Source organism: Solanum stenotomum, chromosome 2 (assembly GCF_019186545.1).
Source record: "Solanum stenotomum isolate F172 chromosome 2, ASM1918654v1, whole genome shotgun sequence".
Classification (NCBI taxonomy): Eukaryota; Viridiplantae; Streptophyta; class Magnoliopsida; order Solanales; family Solanaceae; genus Solanum; species Solanum stenotomum.
In genome coordinates this window covers 74,910,551-74,921,905 of record NC_064283.1, presented here as the reverse complement: position 1 = coordinate 74,921,905, position 11,355 = coordinate 74,910,551, and the positions used below count along the sequence as shown (strand labels likewise).

At 40.1% G+C, this 11,355-nt stretch overlaps 1 protein-coding gene and 1 pseudogene across 1 annotated transcript; one reads left to right on the top strand and one right to left on the bottom strand.

The window, feature by feature from the left end:
• Positions 1-2,992: 2,992 nt before the first annotated feature.
• On the bottom strand, positions 2,993-7,780 carry LOC125856309 (uncharacterized). The gene is made up of 2 exons (XM_049535820.1): positions 7,056-7,780; positions 2,993-3,353 (listed from the first exon to the last, which is right to left on the bottom strand). The coding sequence occupies exons 1-2, from the start codon at positions 7,778-7,780 to the stop codon at positions 2,993-2,995; spliced, it is 1,086 nt and encodes a 361-aa protein (XP_049391777.1).
• A 310-nt stretch (positions 7,781-8,090) lies between these two features.
• Positions 8,091-11,355, top strand: part of LOC125856308 (uncharacterized) — a 90,932-nt pseudogene continuing 87,667 nt past the window's right edge.

Below are 11,355 nucleotides of genomic sequence, written 5' to 3'. Positions count from 1 at the left end.
GATTACCCGATTAGATATGAATCTTAGAGAAATAACTTACCCCTTGAAGTTGGTCAAATAGATCATCTATCCTTGGGAGAGAATACTTGCTCTTGATGGTCACCTTGTTCAACTATCTATAATCAATACACATATGAAGAGAACCACCCTTCTTTCTCACAAACAAAACTGGAGCACCCCATGGAGATATACTGAAATGACCCAAAAGGTTCTTAAAAATGTGCTCCGGAAGATACCGGAAACTTGTTTAGCTATATCAAAAAAAATCCATTTCGTTTTTCGAAAATCCGACTTCATATTCTTGTTTAGGGGGTCAAATTGAGTGGGAAATGGGTCTAACCCAAATTTTAGAGCAATCGTATCAAAATCCGAAATTTCCAAGTGAAGCCTTTTTCGAGGGTCTACTTTGGAGGGTCATATCTCCTAGCACACAAATAATTGGGTGGCCCATAACATATCCATGGAAAGCCCTTTGAGTTAGCTACCTAACGCACTTCGTTTCACCTCATTCGGAGTTCGGACGAAGAAGTTATGCCCATTTTCGTAAAATCTGTCCGGCAGGAAATGCAATTTCCAGTGAGCGTTTTTACTGTTCACCCGCCTCATTTTTTTTTCTAAGTGTTGGACCATTTTTCCAAAGGGCATATGTTATTTCCTATATACCATTAGTTCAATTCCCATCTCTAAAACATTTCCCAAAACACCTCTCCCATACTTAGACACATTTTCTCTCAAGTTCTCTCAAGAACCCTAATCCAAAACCTTCCTCAAGATTGAAGAGACTCTTGCTCCAAGTTCCAAGCTTCCATTGAAGACACTCTCAAGACCTTCATAAGAACTCAAGGTATGTGGTGTTGAACTCATGGGTCCTTCCACCCATAGTGCCTAGACTCTATTCTACTCACTAATTCATGGTTTAAGTTAAGATTCATAAATTAGTCTTGTTCTTTGTAATAATTTCCTGCACATTGAATTTTAAACATGAAAAGTGATTGTTTTGAGCATGTTGTGACTCTAGAACTTGAATCTAAATTTGGAATGGATGTGGAGATTTTCATGTGGTATTGTGGGTGTTAAAAGGTGTTGTTGTAGGTTGTTCACTGGTTTGGCTGCATAATTACTACCCTATTTTCCATGCTCTTTGATTCCATTACATGCCTTCAAGGTGTTTGACAAAATGTCCAACTATGGAGAATTGATGAATCGATGCTTTAAAGCTTGAGTTATGAGATGTATGGCAATCCAGAGATGTGTTGATGACAAACTAAGCTTGTGTATATGTTCATTCCATACGTGAGATTGCATTAGAGCCTAATGGGAATTTCCTATATAAAGTGTTGCATGACCATGCCCGGTCCGGGGGAAAAGAACCGGACAACCATGTGAGAGGTTTATATCTCACCACCTAGGATGCTTGGGGTGTGACCAACATCAACCATGTGAGAGGTTTATATCTCACCACCTAGGATGCTTGGGGTGTGACCAACATCAACCATGTGAGAGGTTTATATCTCACCACCTAGGATGCTTGGGGTGTGACCAACATCAACCATGTGAGGGGTTTATACCTTGCCACCAGGGTGTCCGGGTGTGAACGGCATCCCCCATCCTAAGTTGGGGTTATAGATTGGTTGGATCATGCATACACATATGATATCTACTATTAGTATAGATTTACTTAAACATGTTTTGACTTCACTTTGATCATGCATCCTCATATTGTTATTCATAATGCCTATGAAACTATTTCTTGTATTTCGATTGTGTCCTTGTCTATTGTTGTGTTGCACCCCGCATACTTAGTACATTCCAAGTACTAACGCATATTTTGCCTACATGATGTCACCATGTAGGGACCGGAGCTACTCTTGATCCTTCTCTCCATTCACGTGGCTAGTACGGTGCTTATCCGAGTTTGTTGGTGAGTCCTCAATGATTCGAGGGCTATGTTATGTTTCCTACTCCTATGTTTTGAGACTTTAGCTTGCAATTGTATTTTGACTATGAGGGGAGCCGGTAGTATGTCATGGCCCCCGTCCTATCTATGTATTTAGAGGTGTGCGTTGGACAAGTATTTTGTAAATCTTGACTCTTGTTCTATGATGTCTTTTGAAATGGTTTTCCCTTAGTCCCTATTTCCCGTTAATTAATGTTGATTGTACTTCCGCGACCGATGAAGTGTGATGACAAGTTTGAGAGGCTTGTTTGGGGTTCCTTCGGGTTCCTCATTCGCCATGTCACGTCTAGGCCCTAGGCTTGGGTCGTGACAGATACTCGGTCGGATGAAACACTTATCCAACAAATATTTCAACAGTTCTTTCAGCTCCTTATGTTTTGCCGGAGCCATAGGATAAGGAGGAATAGAAATAGGCTGCATATTTAGGAGAAGGTCAATACCAAACTCTATTTCCCGCTCGGGAGGAATACCGATAAGTCATTTGGGAACACTTCCGAAAAATCATTGACAATGGGAACCAACTCAAGAAAAGGGATTTCAGAATCTACATCCCTCACCCTTACTAGATGGTAAAAGCAACCCCTAGAAATCATCTTTCTAGCTTTAAGATAAGAGACAAACTAACCCTTAGGCATAGAATTTCCCCCTTTCCACTCTAGGATAGGGTCATTCGGGAACTGAAACTTTACTACACGAGTTCTACAATTAATATAAGCATACCATGAGTGCAGCCAATCCATACCCAAGATAACATTAAAGTCTACCATCTAAAGCTCTACCAATTCAACAAGAGTAATTCTATGGGACAACAAAACAGGACACTTTCTATAGACCCTCTTAGCCACCACAAAATCATCAACAGGAGTAGAAACATAAAAAGGTTCTAACAACACATTAGGGAGTACATCAAACCTCATAGCCACAAATAGCGTCACAAAAGACAAGTTGGCACTGTGATCAAGTAAAGCATATACATCAAGTTGGAAAACTTTCAACATACCGGTTACCACATCCAGAGAACTCTCTTTTTCACCTCTAGTATGAAGAGCATAAAAAGTGGTTTTGCTTAGGGGCATTGGAACCCGCACCACTGGTAGTATCTTGATTGCCCTTTCTTCCTTTAGCCATAAGCATTGGCCAATCTCTCATTTTGTGACCACTTTTCCCAAAACCAAAGCAATCATCCATGCTGACTAGGCAATTACCATCACGATTCCTTTCACACTTAGTACAATTAGGCCTAGGCAATAAAGACCCACTACCAGTACCTCCTTGATGCTTAGGGTTAGACACTCTATCTTGGTTGAACTTAGGAGGAGAATTGGAGGAACCTTGACCGGAAAACCTTTGTAGGAATCTTGGACGACCTTGTCCATAAGAGGCATCCCATACTACCCTTCACACCAAGCATAACCTTCAAGTCATCTTAGTCATATTCACCCTCCTTTGGCCTCATTATAAACTTAACTTCTCATAACTAAGGGAATCTCTAACCTTTAGTCAACTATAGCTAGGAAGGGCAACTATGGCACAATCTTATCTCAACTATTTTCTTTAGTAACCCTAAGTCATACTTGTGCAATGCATGAATGGCACCCCTTAATACTACGCATGCTAAGTACTACTATTAGGTCCTTATACTAATACTTCTTGACTTGGAACCTATTTCCTCTTCTTAACATTAGAACCCTATGAGGTACTGTCTTAACCACATCTTAGTTCATCTCTCTTTAAACATTGGAACACTATGAGGTACTCTCTTAAAAACATCTTAGTTCATTATTAAGTTGAACCCTATGAGATACTTCCTTTTGTATGTCTAAGTTCACTATTTGCATGGATACTATAAGATGATTACTTAAGCATTTCTAAACCCCTTTATAATTTGAACACTATGAGCTACTATCTTAAGTATGTCTAAGTTCGTTCTTCACATGGACCTTATGAGATACTACCTTCAGCATGTCTAAGTCCACTTATACTTTTGAACACTATGAGGTACTTTATTAAGTAAGTCTTAGTTCAATTATGCTTTAGAACACTATGAGATGCTTCTCAAGCATGTCTTAGTTCATAGGATATGGAGATTGCTACTAGGTTTCTTAACTAACCTATGTGAAGGCTCCCATCTCATGAGACCTAACTTTGGGAAAACCCACACTCTACTATGTAAGAGTTCCCCATTTAACTTGGATTATCCTCACATCAACTAGGTGTGGTTCTTATTTCTACTTGGAGCTCGGACCCTCTCTTGTGTGACACTCCTTCTCATGTTCAATATCTACTTGGAGCCTAGCATACACCCCAAGATTTACTTGTTAAGCCATGCTTAACACTTATCTCTCATGGAATGATGTCCTTGACAACCAATCCATGTTCAAATGATTCTATAACTTTTGATTTATCAAGCATTCATAAGGTAGGTTAGGTGAGTATAGGCCTTTCACCACAATCCAACCTATTAGACTTCTATTCTCTTTTAGACTTTACTCTCAAAGCCTTAACATCAATAGTTAATCACATTAGCTTCACCCTAAAGCCCTAGATATTATGATCACAACCTTACTCTGAAGGTTTCTTTCCTAATCTCTTCTTTATACCTAGTTTTCAAGGTATCTTGATCATATCTTTGACTACTAGGTGATTCTAGTCTCAATTAGTCATAAATGTTCAATTCTAACTTCATAACTCAAGATCAATCATATACAATAGAGTCTAGTTCAATTCATGATTATATGATCCTAACTTTGATGACTTACTACACATGACATTGATTTAGGAACATCACCTATGAACCTTCAACTTTGCCTCTAATGACATAAACCCACAATGATCACATTCATCAGTTTGGATTAGGGTTTACCATAGAAATCACATGAAACAATCATAATATGATTATACAAATCTAAATCAATCATAATTGGGTGTTATCCACTAGATTGGAATCACACCGAAACCCTACCCACATTGCAAGCACAACCCTAGCTAGAATTGGGTTTTTGATTTCTCAAGTGGGGGAAACTATGGGGGCTCTATGGGTGGAAGAACACATAGATGATTACGCTTAACATACCTCTTTCCAAAGCCCTAAAGAAAGCTTGAATCAATGGAGAAACACTTCCCTCTTCTCTTCTTCTTCTTCTTCTTCTTCTTCTCCTTCTCCTTCTCCTTCTCCTTCTCCTTCTTCTTCTTCTTCTTCTTCTTCTTCTTCTTCTTCTTCACACCCAAACCCTACCCACAGTGCAAGCACAACCCTAGCTAGAATTGAGTTTTTGATTTCTCAAGTGGGGGAAACTACGTGGGCTCTATGGGTGGAAGAAAACATAGATGATTACGCTTAACATACCTCTTTTCAAAGCCCTAAAGAAAGCTTGAATCAATGGAGAAACACTTCCCTCTTCTCTTCTTCTTCTTCTTCTTCTTCTTCTTCTTCTTCTTCTTCTTCTTCTTCTTCTTCTTCTTCTTCTTCTTCTTCTTCTTCTTCTTCTTCTTCTTCTTCTTCTTCTTCTTCTTCTTCTTCTCTTTTTCCTCCTCCTCCTTCTTCTTCTTTTTCTTCTTCACTTCTACAGAGAGAATATTTGGAGAGTAATTTGGGGGTTCTAAGATGAATGAGGTAATGACTTAGTTTAGGATCTTATTAGGTATTTATAGGTGATTATTTAACTAATTAATCGACCTCCATAAGCCCTAACTAATTACGTAATTAATTCCCTAAACCCCTCAACTAAAACTAAACCTCCAAAACTGTCAGGACCTACGGATGTCCCACCTATGGACCGTAGGTGGGTTGACGGACCGTACTGGTCCCTTCGTAGGTTTCATATGAGGCTTGACATTTGCAGACCAATGCAAGCCTTCACCCACGACCCCCACAGACGGGGCGTGGGTCCACCTACTGGCCGTAAGTGGCCAAGCGTAGGTCTGCATAGATTTGCATATTAGGGGCTGATATTGGGGTCCCCCTCAAGGACCCCTTGGGTGGTCCTTGGGGGGTCGTACCCAAACGTTTAACCCCTAAACCCCTATCCCAAGTACGGGAATATTTTTTACGAGTTTTAATCCTCATACTGTACAACAAAACTCTTACGACAGGCTCTAGAACCCATTAGTTCAATTCACTAAAATCTTGAGTGTTACATTTCAACATACTCAATGCAAGACAATGAAGTAGGAACTACATCTAACAACCCATTATGCATGGAAACTTTATCATTTCAATATTCATAGGAGGAACTACCTTCCCCAACTCAAAGCATGCTCAACTCAACATAATGAAGCCAATTATGCACTTACTCACAAAAGCACATTAAAGCATGTTCAACAACTCATCTGATGAAGCATATAGGCAACTCATACTAAATACACATCAACATGAGGGACATAAATCATGAAAACACATTTTTTTTCTAAACATGAATTAAATCAAGAACATGCATAACATAAGGAGACCATAGAAACACATAAATCACTCATGAATCCAAAACATGAAACAAACCACAAGGAACTCTTGGTCTCAAGCTTGAATACAAATAGAAGAAAGAGATAAGGATATCAGAACTCTCAATAATCTTGTTTTCTAAGCTCACCATGTCCCCCTTGGGAGAAAACCCCTACTAAGGCTAACATGAAAACCTAACAAATAGCATAAGGATCTTAATTAAACATTTACATCTATAAGGAATTATCAACATACTGGTGCCTTCATCCGGAAGGGCTCCTTTGTCCTCTCTAGACAAGAGTGCATATACCATAATTTGAAGCATTGGGATCCGGACCACTAAGAGAAGCTTGCTTGGCCTCTCTTCCTTTTGCTGCAAGTGTAGGGTAGGTTTTCACTTGATGATCACTTTTTATACAACCATAGCAACCATCCGTACCGGCTAGGCACTTCCCATGGTGCTTGTTTCAACATTTGGTGTGAGTAGGCTTACGAAATGGAGACCCACTACCTTTATCTTGGTTAAACCTAGGAGTGTTTGACGAATCTTGGTTAGAGGGTCTCTTTTTGAACCTTGGTTGACCTTGTTCATCGAACCTAGCTCTTTTCATCTCTATATTCCTTCTCTTGAGTTTGGACTCCTCAATTTGTTGTGCATACATCATAAGCCTAGAGATATTGATGTTATCATGGAGCATTGCCGTACGATATTCTTCTCCAACTAAGTCGGACACACCCTTCACAAATCTACTCATCTCACCCCTCAGATCCGCAACCATAGATGGAGCATACTTGGATAGTTGGGTAAATTTCAAGGCATACTCTTGAACACTCATGCTATCGTGCCTAAAGTTAATGAATTCTTCTAAATTGGCTTCCCTCAAGTAACAGGGAAAGAACCTATCAATGAATGCTTTCTTAAACACCTCCCAATCTATGGGACCCGCTCCTACCGGCCTATTTCTCTTCCATTGAGCATACCAAACTTGGGCAACATCCTTGAATTGATAAGCGGATAGTTTTGCTTTTTCTAGCGAAGTTACCTCTATAGCATCAACTACTTTGTAAACCTCATCCACAAATTCTTGAGGATCCTCTCCCACTTCGGAACCAAGAAATATGGGAGGATTCATTCTAACAAAATCCCTCAATCTAGAAGCCATAGAGTTCACATTAGGGTTCACATGAGTCCCAACATCTCTATTGGCTTGGGCCATCATAGTTTGGGCATGAGTTGTCATGACTTGAGCCAGCATTAGAAGAGTCGACCTAACTTCCACACCCAACATAGCTGTATGGTTAATCGGTGCTTGATTAGCTTGAGGAGCTTCTTCATTGACATTGTTATCGTGCATTCTCCTTATGTTAGCCCTTCGTGTATTCATATCCTGAAGACACAAAAGACGAATTAAGAGATGGAATTTATAGAGTTAAACTCCATGGCACGACTCAAGACTAATGAAACAAGTGTAGTTTCCTAACATCTTATAGCCTCTCATTCATAAATGTGGTGCGCTTAAAATGCATGAACAAGACTGTACTAGATGTGGCTTATGAGACATCATCCTAAACCCATCCCAAAATCTTGTGCTTTGATACCATGTTTGTTAAGACCTAGGAGTACCCCCTAGATGTGACACGACGTACAAGACTCCGAAAAGGCTCATAGCATATCATAACATAAGATCATAGAAAATGGAGTAAAATTTAAAACTTTTATCCATACAATCAAAGTCTTTTGTAAAAGCAAGCGAAAGTCTAACTTGTCTCAATTTAGCCATCTAATACAATCTTTGAATAAACAATAAGGTCACAACCCTTCAAAATAATCCAAAACATAAAATAACAGGAAAGAAACTACTAATGACTCATATGTCCTCGAATCTTGAGGACTCACCACAAGCTAGGTGTAACATCCCGGAAATCTAATTACCTAAGCTAGAGCCTAACATGAATCCTAGTGTCCTAAAAAGGGTTAACATCAAGATAAGAGTCGTAAAGTAACTTCCCTAACCTAGTACTAAGGTGTTAGTCCCTCTACATCAAGGCACGACGCCCTAGGAACCCCCCAAGGGTCCATGAGGAGGACCCAAGCTAAGGTCCAAAAGCTGTCAAAAAATAGCTTGAACCACGTTTGGGCACCCACGAGCCGTGGGTGGACCACGCTCTGTGGTTAGGAGGCGTGGTTTTTAGATTTAGTCTCCCCAAACCACCCCCAAACTTCCATGTTCCAGTCCCATTCCATGAGAGTGCAGTACGGTCTGTGGACCAACTCATGCCCCATGGAAGGGTCTCGTGAGTTGAGACTTAGTCTCCTCACCATCACCTTGATCTTCCCCTCTTTGAACCAAACCATAGGCAACCAAGATGGTCCGTGGACCCATCCACGCCCCGTTGAGGTTTTCTCCCAAGGGGGAGATGGGGTGCTTAGGTACCAAGGTAGGTTGTGTGTGCCAGATGTTGATGGCCTAAGAGAGTAAATTTTGGAAGAGGCTCATGGTTCACGATATTCTATTCATTCGGGAGCCACCAAGATGTACCATGATCCACGGGAAGTGTATTGGTGAAATGGCATGAAAAAGGATGCAGCGAGCCTTGTGGCCAAGTGTCCAAATTGCCAACAAGTCAAGGCCGACCACCTAAAATACGGAGGTTTGTTCCAAGATATAAATATTTTCACTTGAAAGTGGGAGGAGGTGAATATGGACTTAGTTGTGGGAGTGTCTCGCATTCGAAGGCAATATGATTCTATTTGGGTCATTGTTGACAGGATGATAAAATCAACCCATTTCCTTCCTGTCAAGATTACTTTTTCGGCGAAAGACGTACTAAGTTGTACATCAAGGAGGTAGTAAAGTTGAATGGGATTCCTTTGTCTATTATATCAAATAGAGGTACTCAATTTACTTCACATTTTTGGAAGGCGTTTCAACAAGGAGTTGGTACCAATGTTAAACTTAATACCGCTTTCCACCCTCAAACGGATGGTCAAGCCGAACGCACCATTCAAACCTTAGAGGACATGTTGAGGGCATGTATGATTGATTTCAAGGGTAATTGAGACGATTATCTTTCCTTGATAGAATTTGCCTACAACAATAGTTACCACTCTAGCATTGCCATGGCTCCGTTTGAAGCACTTTATGGGAGGGGTGTAGATCTCTGGTTGGGTGGTTTGAGGTAGGTGAGTTTGCTCTAATTGGTCCCGAACTAGTCTATGATGCCATTGAAAAAGTTTGACTCATTAGAGAGAGGTTGAAGACGGCCCAAAGACGGCAAAAGTCCTATGCCGACAATAAAAGAAGCGATCTTGAATTTGAGGTTGGTGATTGGGTCTACTTGAAAATCTCACCTATCTATGTTATGAGGTTTTGCAAGAAGGGGAAACATAGTTCCCGGTATGTGGGTCCATACCTAATCTTGAAACGTGTTGGGAAAGTAGCATATGAAGTTGACTTGCCAAATGAGTTGGCTCTGGTTCACCCGGTGTTTCATGTTTCCATGCTCAAGAAATGCATTGGTGATCCAGTATCCATCCTTCCTTTAGAGGGTTTAGGAGTTGATGAGAACCTTTCATACGAAGAAGTTCCAGTTGAGATTTTGGACTGGCAAGTGAAGAAGTTGAGAAATAAAGAAATGGCTTCCGTTAAGGTTCTATGGAGGAATCACTTAGTTGAGGGTGCTACATGGGAGGCCAAGGCCCATATGAAGTCCCGTTATCCTCATCTTTTTCCTTCTACTCCTATCCTAACTTGAGGTGAGTAATTCCTCTTGAGTTTTACGTGTTTTGGGTGTCATGTGTATTGTAGGAGTTTTCCATGATTTCTTTATATTGTGCATGTTTTTGTGAGAATTCATGTTAAAGCATAAATTGAATTTCCATGATTTATATTCTCCTCATGTTGATTTGCATTTTATTATGATGATTGCATTTTTGACTTCATGAGATAAATTGATGAACATACTTAATGATGCGTTGATGAGATGACACGTTGGCTCTATATTGTTGTGTTCAGCTTGCATGAATTGGAGAAGGTAGTTCCTCCCATGTTGATGTTAATCTATGAGTTTCATGCATATTTGGATTAGTAGATGGAGTTCCTACTTTATTGTATTGAATTGACCATGTTATGAAAGGGAGATGAAGTTTCCTCCTTTAAAATTGTGCATGATATGATTAGTGAATTTTTATTTTTTGCACATTTTTGATGTTTCATGCATGATGGGCTGCTAGTCTAGAGTTTCTAACTTAGTATGGTGTTTTGGTCATCATTCGGGGATGAATGTTCCCAAGGAGGAGATAATGTAACATCCCGAAAATCTAATGACCTAAGCTAGAGCCTAACATGAAGCCTAGTGTCCTAAAAATGGTTAACGTCAAGATAAGAGTCGTAAAGTAACTTCCCTAACCTAGTACTAAGGTGTTAGTCCCTAAACTTCAAGGCACGACCCTCTAGGACCTCCCCAAGGGTCCATGAGGAGGACCCAAGGGAAGGTCCAAAAACTGTCAAAAAGCAGCTTGAACCACGTTTGGGCACCCACGAGCCGTGGGTGGAACCAGCTCCATGGCTTGGAGATGTGGTTCGAGACTTAGTCTCCCCAAACCACCGTCAAACTTCCATGTTCCAGTCCCATTCCATCAGCGTGCAGTACGGTTCGTGGACTAACTCACACCCCGTGGAAGGGTCTCATGAATTGAGACCTAGGGTGTGTTTGGTATGAAGGAAAATGTTTTCCTAGAAAATGTTTTCCTGGAAAACAAGTTGATTTTTTACTTATTTTCTCATGTTTGGTTGGTGAGTAGAAAATATTTTCCCGAAATGATATTTAGTGTTTGATTTATGAATGATTTTTTTTTTTTGGAGAAATATCTTTTATTTTTACTAGGGTAGAAAATAATTTTTGAAATTGAAAATATTTTTTAAAAACAAACTTAAATTTTTTTGGGGGTGGGGTAGGG

Bases quoted from the DNA above. Each gene is read 5' to 3' on its own strand.
- LOC125856309 (XM_049535820.1), bottom strand. From the start codon at position 7,780: ATGAATACACGAAGGGCTAACATAAGGAGAATGCACGATAACAATGTC. The intron at 3,354-7,055 runs GTATGCACAACA...CTTGGTGTGAAG, and splicing joins AATATCTCTAGGCTTATGAT to GGTAGTATGGGATGCCTCTT.